The sequence below is a fragment of the Pagrus pagrus genome, assembly GCF_965226575.1.
Source record: "Pagrus pagrus genome assembly, chromosome: 16".
In the NCBI taxonomy this organism is placed as follows: Eukaryota; Metazoa; Chordata; class Actinopteri; order Spariformes; family Sparidae; genus Pagrus; species Pagrus pagrus.
In genome coordinates this window covers 16,472,892-16,493,801 of record NC_140200.1, presented here as the reverse complement: position 1 = coordinate 16,493,801, position 20,910 = coordinate 16,472,892, and the positions used below count along the sequence as shown (strand labels likewise).

Below are 20,910 nucleotides of genomic sequence, written 5' to 3'. Positions count from 1 at the left end.
TTTTTACTAACATGGAAACCTCCCTCTGTCATATCCTCTCGCTCTTCCACTTCCTGTTTCTTCTGGCAGTCTGACGGACCTTACTCCGGACACTCGAGCAGTAATACTCTATCCAGCACAGCTTCCAGCGGTGGCCACAGCGACAGCGATAAATGGTACGAAATGGGAGCGGGTGGAGGCTCCAGTGGTGACCAGGGTGAAACTGAGCCCAATGGCCTGGGAGGAGGTGGCTACCTCCAGGGGGCGTCAGCCGACAGCGGCATTGACACAAGCTCTTATGGAGCCTCTCACCACTCTCACCCCCATTCTCATCATGGCAGCACCACCTCCCTATTGGCTCCCAGTGGAGGCAGAGAGAGCAGGGAGCGGTCAGTATCTCCATGGCACAGCCCCACCGAGGGAGGCCGCAGGATGCTGGAGAGATCACCTGCTGCCGCTGAGTCCCCGGGACCTCCAGCAGAAAGGAGTATGGACGGGACAGGCCGAACCCCACCTACTCATCTCCTCGTTAGAGACAGCAGCACGTACAGTCTGAGTGAAGCTGGATCGCACTCGAGGTCTGTCTGTGTGTTTATGTGGTGACACTGAAATGTTTGTTTGAGAGGGAGGAGGATGTAGTGTGTACTGTTACTTTATAAGGGAGTGGTTACAAACCTGAGGGTCTGGTGTAAGATCAGTCTGAGTGGTCAAAGCTACTACAAGGAACTTTCATTATTTGTTAATTCTGGCTGTAGACGAAAGATGACAAGGGTTAAACAAGGTAAACTTTGTTTTAGTGCCACAACGTACCGCTGTGACACCCTTCAGGTCATTCTCAGCACTGTGCAATGAAAATTTTTAATTTTATGACTTATCCAACCCCTATATGTCGGAATCCAACCTACTGACAGTCATTTAGAACAACTATAATAACTATTAAGAAATAGCATATCTACTCGCTGACAGTCTAGTTTGCTTATTTCAGTCATACAGAGGGATATGTATCAAAATTAAACTGTTTCATAACAACTTAATGGTGCGTTTCTGCTTTTTTATTATTCTGACTATTCGAAAAAGAAAAATGATTGAGCTCTTTAGAAATCTATAAAACTATTTAAAATACACTATCTGAGAAAGGGTTCACTCTTTGGAGTTACTGCTCACATTTCAAAAACATTAGTGGCCGGTGATGAGTGGTTATGGGTTGGTGCTGCTTGGCTATTCAGGGTTCCAAGCCAACAAGGTTTGGAACTGGTGCTTTATATTGGGGTTAGACCATTATCGGATCCGATAATCAGCATTTTACTGATTTTAAGTGTCTGTGTTTTGTTTGTTCGATTGCTAATAATATAAATGAATTTATATAATGTCCTGCTTTGGCTCTGATACAGCTGCCTCCCTCTATTTGTCATCGCCACTCTGTGGTCTCACGAAGTCTCACGCCCACAACACTATTGTGATTGGTTAGCATTGGATCAGTCCGTGATCAGACATACGCAAATGCAGGCGTATGGAACCGGTCAAAGTTCACCAAATTTAAACTCCAGGCAAAGCCAATATGCGGATTTGCTTTGCCATCTGATGCGAAGGGTTTTTTGGCTCCTGTGCTCGCCCCAAGACTTTCATTTTTAAAAGCAAATTCCAAATATTGGTTATTGGCCTCCGTGACAATAATCTGTTATGCTATCTGGCCTGAAAACAACCCTATTATTCGATCCCTATTTGCGATCTTGTGGAGTTCAAGCAAAAAGTTTGGATTACAATCAGTGTTTCTCACCAAAACACATTGTGTGTATCATAACAAACTCAAACATCGCCAAGTTCTTGCTCAAACACTTGTCACTCGTCTTAAAGAGCTGTTTACCCTGAAATAAACACAATCTTCCCTGAGGTTGAGGGAATCAGCATCTGTAGCAGAAGGCAAACACGATCAGTGAGACGCTTCAAAGGAATACTTATTTATTTTGTCACCTTGATTGGACAAGCAGTTGACCAAAAGCCATGCAGCCAATAGCATACACCCTAAATTATGCTAAAGACACTCAAAACCAGTTGCAAACAGCTGTGAGAGCATTTCAATCAGCACAGATTTATAATTAATAAAGCAAAACATTTTTAAAAAATCGCAAGAAAGTTGCATCTGACAGCTTTAACCAATTTCAATTTTGATTTCAAGTCTGACCTCTTCCACTTTGTCCTGTGTAATCATTGCAGTATTTGCCTGATCTGTGCAGCATGTTTCCATTTCACATCACTCAAGCTGATTTTTTTCGCCCAAGAAGAACACATACTAGACCACGTCCCTCTCAAGAAGTCTTTCCAGGAAACGAAGCGCAGGAGTAATTTTAACTCCCTCTTATCTTTCCACATTAGGCCTCAAATTTGGAACACGTGTCCAACTTTTCACAGCTGAACTCTCATGTCTGGAGCTAAGATAACTCCAGTTTCTCTCTCTTCCTATTTGAGCGAGCCTTAATTCACCCGTTCAGATAGAGTTACAGTTCATGACCCGGGTATCATCTGTCCAGCATTTAAGGCACATTTGTATTCTGGCGTAGTGGCAGCGGGGGGATGAGAGGGGCCTCTGAAATGAGTTTGACAAGGTTGGCTTGACCGCAGGTGATACTTTGATAAAAATGTTGCATCTAAATCTCAGTAATGTATGTCCACCCTAGAAATTCCTAGATGATTAGAGTGTCCTCTTAATTACTTACTTATGCTTGACCAAATTTGATTTCTTAAATGTAGATCCTCCTCTCTAAACACTCCAAAAATCCTGTCATTGCCTTAAGATAGTTTCCAAACTCAGGATTATGCTGCAACTTGTGTATATCTTACATCAGTGCAATGCCAGAGAAGTAACCCCTCTGCTTCTCCTTCTTCCATCAGCGCCAGGCACTCAGGCCACAGCTCCCCAAGAGAGGAGTCCTCCTCTTCAGCCACCTCCCCTTCATCCCAGTCTTCGGCGTCCCCTGGGCCCAAGAGCTTCTACCCCCGCCAGGGAGCTCAGTCCAAGTACCTGATTGGCTGGAGGAAGCCCGGTTCCACCATTAATTCTGTCGACTTTGGAGACACACGCAAGTAAGGATTAGGAAAAAATAAAGTTGATCTTTCATTGTGGTTTCAGATCCAACAGTGTACTGCACACTGCGAACTGCACACAGTTATACACATCCTTTAAGTTGTTTGGTATTAATGATGCCACCAGAGTGTGTGGGGATTAAAATGCATTGCTCAGAGGTGCAATAGGCCCTCCAAAACTATGTCATCTAAACATTAATTTTCTCCAGTGATTTGGTCCTGGCTGGTGCTGGTCGGTGTGGTTTTCTGGCAGTATACCTGTTCACTGAATTACTGTGACATCACGCTAACAAAAAAGGTTACTTCCTTATTAGGCAACTGGCGGTTAGTTTGCTTTTCAGAGATATGTGAATATTTTTCTGTTTCTCTCGTCATTTTCAGTCTTAACTGTAACATTTTAAGATATAGTTAAACAAGATGTTCTGACCTAGTTTTTGCTCTGCTCATTTTATGCACCATGTTGCTTTCCTAGAATCGTTGATATAACAAATCAATCCCAGTTAGACTAATTGCTGGTTTCAGTAAACTCAAGATGTCATTTTCTGTAATCTGCAACCAGACAAGGTCTCCAACCTAACATTAGTGCACTTGTTGTAATAATATGAAAGCTTTAAGCATGCATTTTAGATGAATGAGATGTAAACACATTGAAATAACATCATGAAAAAAGAAGAATTTGTTTTTCTACCTGGTAGTGCGTTATGATCGGTTTTATATTGCTTCCTTCAGAAGTTCATTTTATTTAGTTTATATATTGGGGTGTCTCAAAAAAGAGCATTTCTAGCTTTATCATGATTGTATTTATTGTAGAGCTGCTATGTAAAGACAGCCACCCACTGTACTTTTCTATTAATGCCTTTTGGTTGTGATAATATGTGTATTACTTGATTACCCCCTTGTGGTTGAAGAAGATATTACACTAAAGCTTTAACAGTGATCATTAACTGAATGCAACATGTCAATGAAAGGCTGTATTGTGGAAGCTGAATGACCACAAATTTGTATCACCTACCAGTATTATTATTGCACTATAGCGACATTAATAGAGCTGCATGCATGATTTATCTCATGATTGTGGTTCTTTAATCTCCTTCTGTCTGTGTGTTTTTTAGGAAGTCACCAGGAGAAGGAGGAGTGGAGGTTGTGCCAACCCCAGCAGCCAGGCCCTCTCTTCGGGACATGCACTCGCCCCAGCCTCATGCCAAATCTACTATGGAGGAAGATGTGAAGAGACACAGCACCCCAGACAGCCCTCCACCACCACGCAGACATAAGGAAAAGGTGAATTTGCAGGCATGTTTGTCAATCTTGTCAGAAGAATATCGATATCTTAAAATCCATGAACTGCTGCTGGCAAGGTTCCTACAGCTTTTAGATTTCAGTGACTCTTTCTGTTGAGTAACAGATTATGCAATACTGGTATCCTCATTTAAAGCTTGCTAGATAAAGCCTGGTTGGACAAGGCTAAATCAAATAATTAGAATTCTGCTTTCGACACAATACCCTCTGAATGTGCATCCTCAGGCAATAATTGACAGCATCTATTTGTAATTATTGCATTAAAAATATCTGGCAAATGCTAAGTGTGTCTTCATTTATACAGATATTTTACAGAACCTTTTTTTTTTTCTTCTGAAGTGCCTATTTTTTTTAAAGTCTGCACTGTGCATCAGTGTGGACATGTACAATGGAGCATTTAGGCAACGATGTTGGTTTGGGTAATGAGCATGCACCTGAAACAGATCCTGTGTTTTAGCAATATTTACAATAACACTTCTTTATCACTTCCACCCACGACTCCTGTGCAGCACGGACAGAAATCTCCACCAGGCCAGCCTCCCAGCCACCGTCGCTCCCTCCATCGTACCCTCTCAGATGAGAGTATCTATCGTGGCCAGCGCCTTCCTTGCCTGAGCGACACAGTGACTGAACCGGCACTCGGTGCTGATGTTCTCTTCAGCTGCTCCACCCTCCCACGCTCACCCACCACACGTGGTGTTCCCCTCCGACGACCCTCCTATAAGCTGGGAGTCAAGCTCCACGGTAAGATCGACAGTAATGTTTTTAGGTTCTCTTTCTCTACTCTACTTTTTGTAGCCATGGTTCTGTATATTGTGTCATCACTTTATTCGTGGAGTAAACATAAAGGTACATCCACAGTGAGTCATGTTAGTTGATTTGGCTCAAGTTCCACAAGTGTATCTCCTGCCCTTTTGATTTAAAACACAGAGTAGTCATAGAAATAGTGATGGAAATTAATTTTACATGCACTACTTTCTCAAACTTAATTCTGGTTCATAGGTGATCTTTCGGCGTCTGACACATCATTGGTGGATTTGGTCGAGCGTCATCGTGGACCCCTCCCTCCGGAGCTGATGCCTCTGCCATCTTCAGACAGGGACAACCTGGAATGGACACACCTGGTGGACGTTGCTAATACCTTTGAGACAGAAAGAAACACACATTACGGTATTATCAGATATCAATCGGAAGTGCACGCGTCTCTCCTTTTATGTGATTTATCTTCGCTAAAATAAGCTTGACTTTAAGAAATTCTGTGTGTTATGACCCCTGAAATAAAGGTAAAAATAACATCAGCTTGGCATTAAGGTTGAGTCAGTCCATTTCCATGTCTCTCGTCTTCCAGTCCAGAGAAGTTTTGTCTTTGGAGATGCAAACCACCGAAGCAGCGGCGCCTCCAGTCCCCAGCAACCACACATAGAGCTGCAGCCTGTTCCATTGTCACGGCCCTCATCGAGGTAACACCGTACGCCTATACTCTTTATATTTTTTTTCCTACACATCATGCACTATTAATGTCTGACAGAGAATGTGATACATGGCCAGAAAAGGTTCTCACACAAGAAATATGCAGGGAACACAAGTGGCCTCAGGACTTCAGCTTCATCATCTTTGCAACCACTTGGGAAAAAGTAAAAGTGAGACTGTTGCTTTACTTTACTACCTCATCTGTAAAGCTTATCATAGTTAACTACTGCTAAATAAGACAATTAATCAATTAATGTTTGCTCAGGGTTTTTTAACTTTAATTTGTATTAAATATTCATGCTCTTTGGGGTCAGATTATACAATTTTTTACACCAAATAAGCAATATGGGCAATTGACTCCTTCTGACTTCCTTTGCCTGCAAACGTTTCTTTCTTTCTTCCTTGTGTGTCGCATTTGACATCAGAAACATGCCACAAACAGGGAGCAGTAGAAAGCTGCATGGAGGCCAGTGACAATGTTATGGTGGTTACTTTTTAATATATTTTCCTGTGATATATACAAGTCTATTTTCTATTTATGCTTCCTGACTTCCAAAACCTGCATTTTTTTGTTCTTTATGTGTTTTACTTACTATGTTTAACATTGTGCACATAAAGAAATATCCCAAGACCAATTTTTTGTATAATAAAACCTACTGAGCAATAAACCTGATTCAGATTCTGACTCTAGTTCTGAGGTGAACATAAACCCATGCGCAGGCACAGAGAACAAATGTAGTGCAGAATGTCTGTCAACGTCCTGCAGCGAGTTTTGAGGTTGAATATAACTAAATTTAATTTTCCATTCTCTATTACTAAGTGTATTAACAATACCTATTAATCGCATGTGTTTGTTTCTTTTCCACAGTGAGGGTCACATAGGGCTGGAGAGGAAGGTAACTAAACTGGAGGCCATGGTGAAGATGCTGCAGGAGGATCTGAAGAAGGTGGGAGAGTAAACACAAACATGTGCACATACATTTAGACAGTAGGCGTTTTGTGAACTTGTCAGAAAATTAAAATTCAAACATGTCCATGTAGAGAAGAGGTCTGGAACATTATAATGTCTAGTAGTGCCCGATTTTAATAATCACCACAGTCTTATATATGAGACATACTTATTTTGAACTGCCCGTGGGAATAAGTCCTGTGTGTGTGTGTGTGTGTGTGTGTGTGTGTGTGTGTGTGTGTGTGTGTGTGTGTGTGTGTGTGTGTGTGTGTGTGTGTGTGTGTGTGTGTGTGTGTGTGTGTGTGTGTGTGTGTGTGTGTGTGTGTGTGTGTGTGACTTGAGTCACAATGCTTATTATCCACAGATTTGATTGTCTGAGTAGATCACATCAGTTGATTTACAATGCTTGGAATAAGTCTGTGAGTTTCCTGGGCCATTAAACCAGTGCTGTAAAGGCAGTTAAATATACATGCCGTGTTAAAGTTTAATGATAATTTACGGCATCTGGGTCTGGACCCAGACTGTGTCCCACCTAATAGGGACCTCAGGGCAATGGAGAGGAATGGCAGTTTCTCAAGGGGGACATATTTTTGTTATTTTACTAACAAGGGAATGGCTTCACCCCTCATCCCCACTCAAATTGCTGCAATGTGTGGTTTACATCCTCGACTCTCTGTTGTGCTCAAAGACAATTTTCTGGCTCCCCTTTTCTCTATTCAAGTGCCAGTAGGGATGAAAAATGAAAGGCTTTAGTTAATTTGCATACAGTGGATGTAAATAAAATATTTTGTCTTCAATAGAAAACACAGAGTCAGCAGTGGAGAGCTGCCACTGTTGTTTTGGTTCCGCTCTGTTAACTGCTGACTCAGATTTCACTGGAGTCACTCAAACTACTATTTTTTACTCCTTCGCATCACCTCTAACTCGTTAGAATCACTTGACTCAGATGGTTTCCATCCACTTTTACAGTTCCAGTTTGTGTCTACATTTTAATTATATCCTGTGTTCCCAGGCAAAAGGCTCAAAAACAACAGTTTTTTTGCTTTAGGTGCATGTGTGTATGTTGCATTTGATCCAAGCTAATTCTTTCTGGTTCCTTAAAGCAAACTTATGCTCCAATTATCATGTTCGTCTGCTCCTAAAAGTATCCTTTATACTCAAATCAGTTTGATAAACAAAAGATTTTGGCAGAGGAAGGTCAGGAACAAGGATTAGCTAGCTAGTGATGTTAACTTGGGAGTACATTTCCCAATTTGCTTACAGAAAACATTCCTCACACCATTATGCCACTAGCTCCAGCATAATCCAGGCCGGATGGATCCATATTGTCATAACTTGGCGCCTAGGCCATGACCAATTTGGGAATGGACACAATAGTCTAGTAACATCAGAAGTATGCAAGTGATGTAACGAGTGTTAGGAATGTAAGATGTGAGGAAAAAATAAATAAAATCAGAAAAACCACAGGTGCTCCAAATCTGGCTGGTTGCTGCAACTTTCTCCTCTGGTACCTTCAAAGACCCTTAGGAAAACAAAGTAACTTGTCCACAACACCTGCATGTCAACAGGCAGAGTCGTAACCATATTCACATCAAAGTCTACTTGTAAAATCATCATCAGTTTTGCTGATCATTAGCAGCTGCTCCATTTCCTTGTTCTTAGCTGACGGAACAGGAAGCTTAAAGCTCCTCTGCTGCTGTACTCCTCTGTCCCTTTTAAAAGATGTAGTTTTGAGCTGCTAGTTACAGGCCTGTTAACGAGTCTGACCTTTAAACAGTGAAGAGTTTTCACCCACAAAAATGCTGCGGTCTGGTTGAGATTTATTTCTTACGCAATTCCTAGTAAATTCTCTGCTGCCTGTGAAATACTGGGGAGTGTTAAGCTGTCTGCAGTTCTTATTTTTAAAGTAGCAGGAGAAAAAATTTGACACCAGGAAAACTAATATGCCTCAACAACCCTCAAGCCAGTAGCAATCAGTTTGTAGCTGATTGACAGCACCAAGCCAAACTCTCCATAGTCTGAGTGCTGTTTTTTTTTTTTTTTTTTTTCTGTCTAGATATTAGTGCTCATGCACCCAGCTAGTGCTTTTGGCAGATTCAACTGTTAAAATGTACCCACAAAGCCCTTCAGTCCTGTTAAGTTGTGACTCACTGTCTGCAGGCCTGAGATGTTTGTGTAAAAACCAAACAGAGAGTTAATTATATTTATACGGAGAGTTGTTTGGTGCTGTTTAGTGATTTTGTTCTTGTAATCATAAGACACTCATCCCATTACTTTTCTGCCAAAGTAAATTCTCACTAACTGGTTTAATTTATTAATTTAATTTGACCTTTTCTCTTTACAGGAGCGTGAGGAGAAGGTAAGACTTCAGGCTCAGATCAAGAGGCTGTGGGAGGACAACCAGAGGCTGCAGGAGGAGTCCCAAACCTCAGCTGCCAAGCTCAAGAAGTTTACCGAGTGGGTCTTCAACACCATCGACATGAACTGACCTGCACACATTCAACTCGCACACACGCACACACACATAAGCACACACAGTCTGGACGGAGAGGCAGGGGGGGATCGACAAAGACTGACGTGAAAGGCTTGTTGTTGAACCCTCCGAACATCTTCTATTGGCTTCAAATATCGTCGACCAGTCCCCGCAGACCCTCTGATGATCTTCTCAGGATGAGACTCAAGACAATTGGGTGTCGTTTATCAGATTATGAAGGACTGACCTCTACTCTCCAACGGGACCATGAGAGATTTTCGGAATCAATCTTTCGCTCATCTTGCAGGGCCAATATCTCTTTTTTTCGCAAAATTGCCAACAAAGAGGAAGCTCTTTCTGAAGAGAAGCTAGTTTTGCCTCTTCCCCCGCCTTTTGTCTTTTTAAGGACAACCTACCATAAATATCTGGCCTTGAATTTTCAAATACTTTTCTCCAATGTTGCCCAGCTTCTCTGAAAGGTGCCAAATCACAGCGACCACAGCAGAAGGTAGCAGAGACATCCACGTCTCTGAAAATGCCACGCAAAGTCAGATAGATACGCACACAAGCACAGAATGAATCTGAAGCCACCACAACACCGGACACAGGAGGGGGTTCACATTTCCTTCACATGTAAATGGAGAGTGAAGAAATGTAGTGTTTGCTTACCAACATGGAAGCAGGTCGATCTGCCTCTGAACTGGAAGGAAACTTGGATTTGTACAGTTTTTTTGTTGTTTTTTTTTTCCATTTCTTCTCCTCTGTCACTCAGATCTGGATTACAGCATCCTGTCTGTCTCTACAGCACAAACCAACACCTGACAAAGGAGTATATTTATAAGCCATCGGCATGTGGTGCCATAAAAACATGACTGATAATCCAGAGTGCTTTGGTCCATCCCAATTGTATGTGTCTTAAAAGCAATAGGAAGAAGTCAGGACGCCGGTCTCTCACCAAAAAAGGGAGAGTTTGCACTGGAAAGATGTGGGAAAAGAAAGTTAAATGGAGACGACGCCAGTCCTCTGTCTGCTTCCGTCTGCTGTGAAAGCAGTGAACATCTTGCTTTGGGAGAGGAGAAAGGGAGGACTCCGCTTACCAGTCCACTGTCGGGAACACAGAGCCAGCTGATGATAAATGACAGACATTTTTTCGGGAAGGGAAAAGTGAAGGTTTTTTCCCCCCCCAGGTTAATTTATTTCCTTGTATTATAATTCCAATAAATAAGTTGTTCTATCCGTACAGTACAACTGACATCAGTGTTTAGTTCCTCAAGAAAAAGGTCACTAGCTATATTATTTAAATGGCTTTCTTTCTTAATTCTGGCTAAAGCCTGACTATATGCTTTTTATTCTGTATTATGTTGTATTTTGTGGTGCCCGAGCCTGCTGTCGTGTTGCTTACAGTGCCCTCTAGTGGTGACCAGTGGAAAATGTCATGATTATTAAATGTGCTGCCAGTCACTCTGTATTTTTCCTCTTCAGCAATCAGCCAGACATCGACCGGGGAGGCCACACAAAACAAAGAACACAGTAAGGAAAATCACAAGCCAGCTCTGAGAGACAATCAAAAGGTTGATTTATTTTGATAAAGGGAGCAGACTTTAGGTGTATGTATGTGGGTGAATATGCGTGTTAACTTTGAACATCTGTAGTTTTTCCTCAGGTTCAGTGTTTGTCGGGAATGTGAGGATCTTTTGAGAAAGTAATCTGACAAAAATGACCTGTCTTTAGATTTAAATTCCCACGATAAGAGGGAGCTGCAGTACCAAGTGGCAGTGTGTGTGTGCGCGTGTGTGTGTGTTGTCGTCGTGTGAATGTACATCAGTCTATCCAGCCGTGCCTACACTAGTCACTTATTTTGGTCATTTACTCCCAGGCAGAGCAGGGACGTGCCTTTGAAACAGCACCTGGGGAACACATGAAAGGGGAAAGGCTCTTCTTCATCCTGAAAAATAACTACACACACACATTCACCTTACACACTTATGCTAATCAGCCTCATACTCACTGTTGTGTTTGTGCTGGGAAATCTGCTGCTTCAGCCTTTCTCTCTTGTCCGTATGAATACTTTTACTAAACACAATCAGGCTGGCCGGCCTTCCAGTGCAGGGACGAGAGTGTGTGAAGAAGTGTGTGAATACTTGTCTGTGTGCGTGCCTTTTGCATCCAGTTTCATGCAGTATATCTTTCAGTGCAGCTGGCCCCTCGCAATAAGAGTTTATTGGAAGAAAAATTCACCCAAATTACAAAAAGCTAATCACGACACAGGCGGGAGCCACAAAGCCGACACGACTACAAGAGTATCGGGGTTACTTCAGGTCGCTAACTTCAGCATTTGTACATGGTGTGAGCCTTAATTCCCCTGTCCTTTTTGATGAAAAAAAAAAACACTCGCAGTTTTTGAATCTCTTCAAGTAAAATTTGCATTTAAAATGATGCAATTAAAATCCTGCAGCGTACTGCACAAAACGGCACCCGGTCTGAATGTAAAGAGAATCTAAACAAGCCTAAATAAATGTGATGTTTACTATATCTGACATTCAGCTCTGCAGTCTTGCAGTGAGATGAGTGGACTCTTAACAAAAAGATGTACAGGTTCTGGTTCTGTTTTAGGAATCTCTTGTCAGTCTGTATGGACGGTAACAGCACACAGTGAGCAGTCAGTCAGCTGAAGTGTTTTTCTTGGTGAGATGATTTGGTTGTTTTTTAACGGTTTAAAGGAGAAGTTCACCCAAACACGAACATGCAGTCATTATCTACTTAACCCTGCATGCAGGTGGAAAGTCAGGTGAAGTTTCCTAATTCACAAAATATTTCTGGGGCTTCACAGCAAAGCAGCGTTGCAGTGTTCCCCGAGGCTTCCGTAGACTTGGATTAAGTATTTCAGTTGTTTTTTCATGATCTAAAACAAGTTCCCACCGACATCAGTTGTTCAGGAGAACGCTGCAACGCTGTTTTGCTGTGAAGCTCCAGAAATGTTTTGAGGGCTACGAAACTTCACTTGACTTTCCATCAGCGTGAGAGTGAGCAGAAAATGACGGAATTCAGATTTTTTGGGTGAACTCATCCTTTAACATCTTGGCCAGTTGTAAAAAGCAGTCTAGTATTCATCCAATAATGTGAAGTCCGCAGAATATACACAAAAGACGAGTCTTAGAGGCAGAAATGCTCCCGATCCAGGAAGTTTTGACTGTAAATTGTTTGTCGATGCTTAAATCATGACTAATGTTTTATTGTACATGGAAAGTGCTCTAGTTTTTTGTATTTCAAATGAAGTATGGCCAAAATGACAAGCTGTGCAGTGCAGATGTTTTGCTCGCATCTTTAAAAGTGTGCATCAAGTTGGATGTTAGATACAGTTATCAACCTTATTCAAACACACACATGCACACATACACACACACACACACACACACACACACGCACACACACCAGTCCAGTTACTCCAGTGTGAATGTTGAGTTGTTTTACTGTGCAGATAGTTTCTTTCTTTCCTCGGCTTTTGTTTTCTGGTGCTTTTCAGAAGGACATGGGAAATGTTCAGATGTTCAAATGTTCCATTTTGTAATATCTTTTATTTTTAAGAACCTTTGCACAGTGTTTTATAAAAAAAAGATTGTGTTTACAGGTTATTGGATAAGAAGGGTAAGGACATCCACTCCTGTGCAATCTTGTCTAGATGTTGCTCCGTAGTTTTCCTGCCAGTGCAGTTCCTGACAAACAGAGGAAGGTGCTCCACTTTATTCGCTTCACCCTTCTTTTCCTTAAGCATCACTGATCAGACGAGAAGCGGGTGCATGTTGATTGTACTGAAGGGATGTTGGTTGTCAGTCGAACACAGCGTGCGTGCGAGGTCAGTGATTGCAGCAGGGCAGGAAGGTTTCACAAAGCTTACACAGCTGTGTTGGAAGAACAAACTGAACAGTGAAGCGATCAGCTCTGACCGGAGATAAAGCACACCGTTTCAATAGGACCAAGTTTTAACAGGATTAAAGATACTGTTTACATCCCGGATCCATTGTCTTTGTAAAATGTAAAGGTATGAAAAAGACATTTGCAGTGATCACAGTATTAAAGTTTCTGAAATAAATAAATGCCGTATCGACTTGTGGTGCTGTTGTTTGTGTTTCTGCCTTTTCCTCTGAATTGTGTTGATCTCTTGATCTCTCTCTTGACCGTAGCTCACCATTTTTATATATTATATCTATACATGTATATAGATATTTGATAAACTAGTTTTTGAGATCTTAAAATCATCAACATGATCAGTAATTCATTGAAAAAGCTATTGTATACAACATGGCACCTGTTTGAGAAGTGCAGTAAGTATAGAGATGTTTTATTGAACAGATTCAAGATGGCCGCTTCCTTGTTGCAACAAGATACTCACCATGTTCATTTGTTCAGGAAGTTATGATGAGATTAAGATTAGTATTTTTACTAAACTAAAAACTGTATTTTATTTAGTCCTTTTAAGTCCCGAAATCATTGTTTATTTAACATTTCATAATGTTTTCATGGTATTAGGTTGAAATTGGGTAATCAATATATAGCTTTATATGCATAGCCTTCCCATAAATGAAATTTTAAAAGTATAATGGATCAATATGTCTTAATGACCTACTCAACTCTTATTCTCTTACTCTTGTTTTATTAAGAAGTGTTCGCCTGAACTGTTAAAGCAGAGTTGATTTGGTACAACAAGCCTGTTTCAATTGTAAAAAGAAATAAAGCAAAGGAAAAATAAAATGTGCGTCGTTTTACACGGTCACACAAGGTAAAAGTCCGGCCCCTTGGCACTTTACTTTTTCAAATCTGGCCCTTCGAAAAAAAGTAGATGAATAGGCCTGATGTGTAATATACAAGTATGTATAGATGTGACCTATACATGTAATTTGAATGCAGTATATACATATGTAAATAATGTTACATGTTTAAAAATGATTAATGCTAGCAATTAAAAATGTATTTATTTTTAAAGGAAGAGCAAAGAGAGACGAGCCAGAAGTTTTCTTTATTTTTAGCTCTTTGTTTTTGTCTTGGCTGATATCCATGGTGACCATGTATCCAAAAGAGTCATTTTTATGACCTTTTCTTTGATACCATCTCATTCATCTTGGCAATTAAAAGTAGGGTTTTTGATTTACATACATTTACCTTTCACCATTTCATTTTCCAGAGGGATAAAAATGTAATGTATATTTTTGCCAATTTGTTGTAATGACAGGTTGAAAAAAAAAAGTTTTAATGGGTTTTTATGGTACATAATATGTACAACAGTTTTAGCTGTCTGTAATGTACACAGTGTATTATAGATATATGAGCTCTGGTTGAAAGTTAAAAGAAAAAAATGTGTGCAAAGTGCATTAATACAGCCAAAATGGGTTAGGGTTAAACACCTTCCATTAAAAAATATAACATAAAAGAAAATATATATAACATGTTCTGATCATTTGTCATAATGTTTCTCTGTCCCTCTCACAGTAACTCAGAGTGGAAGTGGAATGACTTCCTCCTGCAGAGCTGCTGTGTGATTGTATCTAGCAGTGAGTAACTGGAGTGAGGAGAGGGTCGAGGTCTCAGATTTGGACTGTGTCTGCCTCGGGCTCCGATTGTTCCCCTTTTGTACTGATTCACCTGATTGCGCTTTAACTGCTCTCACAGCCGGAGCAGAAACCACCTCGCCTGGGTTTTCTTCTGCCCTCATCACACTGCAGCTGGTCAGCACTGCTGGGAGAGATGGCTGGGAATGATAGTAACGTAATTCAGCTTTTGTTTCTTTCTAGATAACACAAAATATAGATCCTCTTAATTTAAAAGATGAATCACACTGTCACTGCACAGCAGACAGAAACAAAACCTCAGTGGATGAAAAGCTCAGCCCAAGTCACTCCACCACTGTCTGACCTAGCATTTCCAGGTTGTGAGATAAAGTGTGATTTGGCGTGCCATAAACACAAATCCCAGGCCTGTAATAACCAGAAATTTCACATAAAAGATTCAAGGTTATCTGTATTACGCGTGCCGTAATAATTCAGTCCTGTCTAAAGGCTTTTCGATTGCCAACATACGCAGGATTGTAGACTAGATAATCTGATTTGCTTTTGTGAAGCATCAATAACTCCCTGCACAGATTCCCCTGGACTAAATGCTTTCACAGCTCAAGTAGAATGAGGCTTTAATGGTGTGCAAGTGCTTAAGAACACCATCGGACTAATCTGTGTACAGTGCAGCTGATAGACAGACACTTGTTGGTCGATTGACCTGTGTTGCTTCAGTCTGTCCAACTGCGGCGGTGTTCAGGGCCGTTTGAGGCTAGCGCGCCTGTGACTGCAGTGTCAGTACAGAGGAGGGGGGGGATGTAATGCGGAGGAGGCCACGGATTAGTCATCTTTGGTACAGGTGGAAAATGTGGGGGATGAGTCACCTGGGGTTCCTTTCAAGGATTCGCTACAGAGAGAAGTGTACTATGGCTAAATTGGAGTGTGATCACGGGGAGCTGGAGCCTGATGTGTTTTTGTGCCTGTAAGAGCTCATTTGTAAAGAGCTAACTGTGTAACAGCGGGTTTATAAATGAGACCACCATTCAGTATCTGTGAGGTTCAGGGGGGATCCAGGTTGGGGGAATAAAAAGAAAAGAAAGGGAAAAATCTGTTGAGATCCGGTCTGATCCGTTTAGAGGAAGAAACCAATAAGCTTTCCTCATAAACACAATAAAGCTGCACAGGTATGAAAAATATAAGTATAAAAGTATAAAAAGTTCCCACGTTTTAGTGCATTTTTGCAGTTTTTAGCTGCAGCTAAAGACATAAAGTCTTTGCCGGGATCAAATGTTCAAACGTACCTTACTGACCATTCTACAAAACAACTAGATTACATGTTTGTGACCCGGGAGGTGGACTGGACGGTGGTGGAGTTACGTGCTAGAAAGCTGCCAAGCCAGCGACCTGCAGTGCATGACTGCGTTTCAACATTTGTAAGTCTGAAATCGTTTGATATTTCTGAAAAGGGACCTTTGCATTTCAACATTTGTAAGCGTGACAGCACTGGATATTTTTAAGGACACCTTGGAATCATTTCCAGTCGCGTCCTTGGTAAAAGGGTTTACAATCCAGCAGACACAAACACACCTGTGCCAGATGTACCAGGCCACCAGGCAAATAAACGTAAAACCTCTCCTCTCGTCTATATCGGCTCTGGAAAGAAATATCTGGTGTTCTTTCTTTTAGATACTCAACTTTGTTTAAGAGCTAACTGCTGTGTGTGTTTTTTCCGCCATTTGGTGTTTAGCAGGCAGTGTGCAGTTGGTTGGTCAGACCCCTTTCAGCATTATAAAAAAAGGAAAATGCCGATGAGAGAGTTGAGACTGAACAAAACCTAATCGTAGGCGAGGAAACAAAATCAGTGAGCTGAAAGACACTGAAATGTTCCACAGAACAGAAGAGAACTGCAGAGGAAGGTGATCATCGTCTGTGGGTTCACCGCTTTTCATACGGCACACATCATTTATTCATAGTTAATACATGAATATTGAATTGTGTAGCTTTAACATATAATTGGCTTCATTTATAGTATGAAGCACTTTCCTTCAAAGCACTGTTCAATTTTCCTGTCATCATGTGGACAACCCACTGTACTTTACGGGTCGCAGCCACTCGATGACGACAATTGTCAGACGATAGAGCAAAGCACAATGTAATTGGTTGGTCCATCCCATCCAAAGCATAAGAGTCTCTGTCTTTCAGCTGCTGTTTCTTTGTGCAACACAAATGTTTGGTAGCCTTTGCCCTCTAGTTAGTAGCAAAAACCCTTCTACACACAAATACAAATGCTTCAACAAAACAACTTTTCTGCTGTCGCCTTCAAGAGCTGGAACGTATCAGATTTAAAGCCACCGAGTTGAATGAGCAAATCTCTTCTGTGCCCCAATCAGCAGCTAGGTTTCTATCCAAATGCAGCACGAATTTTGAGAAAATCGGCAAAAGAAAACGCAACTGAATGCTCGTTTACGTCCACAACAGTGATGACATCGAGAGTCGGTTCGTTGAGATATACAGTAGGTGGTGCCATTAATCCACTGTGGAAGCAGAGGGCGCAATGATGACCACGTAGAAAACACTGTAGAAAATATGACAGAAATGAAACATTTCCGTTTGTTTCATGTCTTTTTATGAGGAAGGTTGCATTTTATCGTTTGTAGCGATAAGGAGTTACATTTTGCCACTTTTTTAAGTCTCTTCAGCGAAGAAAAGGCTTCAGCCTGAGCTGAAACAGCTCATCGGTCGTGAGTTACATGTTTTCTACGTCAAAACTGTTTTTGAGGTGATTCCATCTAACATTAGGTGCATTTAACTTTTTAGCCACCTCATTTTTGTGAATTTGATGATGTTTTTTCCAATTTTGACATTTCCATTGACCTTCTTGCGTGTGATGTTTCAAAATGCGCACAGAGATTCGCTGATGAAAACGTGGCGAGCCGTCGTGTCGACGATGCATCTGACCCAAAACTGCTGAGATGAACGGCCTAAAAGCAACTCTCAAAGTGCATCAGAATAATTAAAAACAAAGCTCACTGCACACAGCTGCTGCATCCTCTCGCCTCTGCTGCCATGTGACTGTAAAAAAGAATGAAACGTCTGTTCACCAGAAGCATGTGGCCATCTCTCGACTTTCTCTTCCTCCGGTGTCACGTACGGACCCTTGATGCTTTTATCCCACACTCTCCAGCAGCCCACACAACGCCTTCATGTCTCCGTGCAGCTCTTAGCTCTTATCAAGGAACTCGAGGAGGGAGACGGAGAACGTCGAGGTGTTTTGTTCTTCAGAGGCACAGCTTTGTTGTTTGCCATCGTTAGAGATGCGAACATTCCCCTTATGCTTGTTAAGGCGATCTGTCGATTTACACAATACCTGTCAGTCTGTGTGACTGTCTGTGACAGTTGTGTGTATTCAGCAGACTGTACCCGTGACACACACACACACACACACTCTCACACATCTTTGGCATCTCCACTGTTTCTATTTTCATCTCAGTTTTTATGAGATGTGAAGCATCGCAGGAAGCTCTAATTAGACAATTAACAAAGGCTTGGACTGCCTCGTGAAAATGTGCTTCACACAGTTGATACTGGAATCGTTCCAAATGCTTTCTGCAGCTTTTAATGTGATAAAATGGCCACAAATTGTTTAAATCTGGTGGAAAACAGAGGTGAAGAGGGAAGATAAAACCATCCAGAACACATGCCAACAAAACTTACTAGCTTAGCTTAGGTAGCCAGCCTCTTGTCCATGAGTAGATGCTGCTTCTATCATAGTTTAGGTTTTAAGTTGAGTCATTTCCTGTTTTACTTTGTAGGTTATATGCTTGTTTGTCACGTTTTACTTGACACTTCCTGTTTTTGTCTTTTTCCCCACCTCTTTTTCCTGCTTCCCTGTGTTTCATTAGTTAGCAGTCAGCGGCCCGCCCCATTTCATAACATGAGTATTAAAAACACAGTATTCCATGATGAAATGGTGACAAAATGGCAGAAAACCGCAACTGCAGATGTTTTTTCATGCTTTCACCTGTCAAAACATTACTTTCATTTCACAGCAGATGCCAATATCTCTCGACACCAGAGATCCTGATTTGAACAGCTATGAGCTTCTATGCCCGCCCTAGCACCTACGACAGCCAATGAGTGATTATGTAGACAAATGACTCACTTTCTCTTCTTTCTCCTCTCTCCTGAGCCACTTACACACCAATAAAGCTTTAAAAAAGCCTTAAACTTGGAATTTATGCAAGTTTATGTAGTTTTATGCATTTTGCTCTTTGAGTATACTGTTTTTGCACCTAAGCACTTGTTTTTTGCTCATCTATATGCCCGAAGTTAGTGTAAATGAGGAAGTAAAGAACTACAGTATAATGACTTTACTGCTCCTGTTACTCGACAGGGGTATTTTGAGGCCAAGAAATGGCATTTTTTTTGGCCACAGCAGATACTTCCTCTAGGATAATTTTACATACATTTCCAGGAATGAGAAGGGGTTTATTAGGGTGTTTATGTTGCATCCAGGAGCCATTTCCCAAGTTAGGAAGTCGTTCTTCTGACGTCGGTTGGAGTTAGGGTACTACATGGAAGTCATAAAGAAGTTTCATCGCTCAGAGCGTTTAAACAACACGTTGAAAGCTGTTTCCAGTACTTGAGTGAAAAGGAAGAGCAAAGGTAATGATACAATGACAATATATCACTTTGGTAAAAGTTTCGGCAGAAAGAAAATCATCTTGATTTTTGGCGCTTTGAGCACCACAAGCCGAATGCCATCTAGTTCCATTATATTCCAGAGAGGGCCGACATGTGTACGGCTGATATTTCCAAAACTCGGACACACACACCCAAACGATCTAGACAGATGAATAGCACTACAGGTGAGAGGAAAACTTTTATTTTTGATTTTGGAATAAACTGCCTCTTTAAATCACAATCCTTTGCACTGAAAGGAGCCAGGTCAGATGGTTTAAGCGTCTGATGAGGATGCCCCCTGGATGCCCTGTGGAGTGCTTTCAGGCACTTCCAACTGGAAGGATTTCCTCGAGGCAGACCCAGAACACACGGTGGGATTATATATCCCATCTGGCCTGGAAATGCCTTGGGATCCCCCTGGAGAGGAGGAGCTGGAGGAAGAAGTCAGGGAGAGAGGTATCTCAGGGCTATTTTGCTTGGCCTAATGTTGCTTGATATTAATGTACCACTGTGACCCTGACAGGCAAAGGAAAATGGATGGATTCTCAACATTTATATCTTCATGTAAACGTTCTTTGGATTGGTGAGAGTCAGGTCCGTGTCAACCTTGTGCAGATTCACTTTGGAGACGAGCCACACAGCTTAACTCAGATTTGTCGGAGTTATAAAAGAGGAGATGATGCACTATATTGAATTTTATCACCACATGGCTCATATAGTAGATGATGGTTGAAGTATTTCCAGCACCTTCCTACACACACTGTCACATATTTCAAGCCCTAAGTATTTCTCCCATATAATCTCTCAGGAACTCTGTTACAGTACAGTACAGTATATATAGACAGACATATGGGCTATATTAATCCAAGGTTTTTTATGATAGGTTGTGTCAGGATGATTTCTATTGCTCATCTGTGAAAGTTGACTAGAAATTGGCTAAAAAAATGTAGCCTTCTTAAGTTTCCGTTGGAAGTACAGCCTTTTCTGTGATTTTTTCTATTCAATAGCAGAGATAGAAATACTTAAGTACAATATTTTTTTAGTTGCAGTCCCTTCTCAAAATACTGAAAAGATCAACACACAGACACACAAAAAAATCCTTTTTTATGGATGTTCAAGCAGTTCTACAATATACTTTTTACAGCTCTTGCCCACAACTGGTGCAAAGTGTGCTAACACACAGATCTACTCCCTAAACCTGTGGTTGATTTCAGAAGACTTGGTTTGAGGATTTATTTGCATCTTGAATTGCCGTTTTTTCATTACATCTGCCGGCCTGGCTCTACTCGGTTTCACTCGGCGCCGCAGGGATTTACATTACCACCACAACTGTGCTACCTGCTTGAAGGTGTGTCTAAAACCAATGACGCACTTGTCCAGATCCTTGCAGTACTACCGAAGAATCACCACTAACAAAGTGGCTCCACTAATTC

General features: G+C 41.4%; 1 protein-coding gene across 4 annotated transcripts in view; it reads left to right on the top strand.

The window, feature by feature from the left end:
• The window catches only part of sipa1l1 (signal-induced proliferation-associated 1 like 1), an 83,733-nt gene extending 70,377 nt beyond the window's left edge, over window positions 1-13,356 (top strand). For 3 of the 4 annotated variants that reach the window (XM_084378155.1, XM_084378154.1, XM_084378153.1), the window contains 8 exons: window positions 70-557; window positions 2,869-3,060; window positions 4,173-4,341; window positions 4,869-5,103; window positions 5,362-5,529; window positions 5,708-5,819; window positions 6,698-6,776; window positions 9,123-13,356. In XM_084378155.1, coding sequence (XP_084234281.1) covers window positions 70-557; window positions 2,869-3,060; window positions 4,173-4,341; window positions 4,869-5,103; window positions 5,362-5,529; window positions 5,708-5,819; window positions 6,698-6,776; window positions 9,123-9,266 — 1,587 coding nt within the window. In that variant the 3' untranslated portion in view covers window positions 9,267-13,356. The remainder of the gene's footprint in view (window positions 1-69; window positions 558-2,868; window positions 3,061-4,172; window positions 4,342-4,868; window positions 5,104-5,361; window positions 5,530-5,707; window positions 5,820-6,697; window positions 6,777-9,122) is intronic. The other variant, XM_084378156.1, reaches the window with a different exon arrangement.
• Window positions 13,357-20,910: the final 7,554 nt, after the last annotated feature.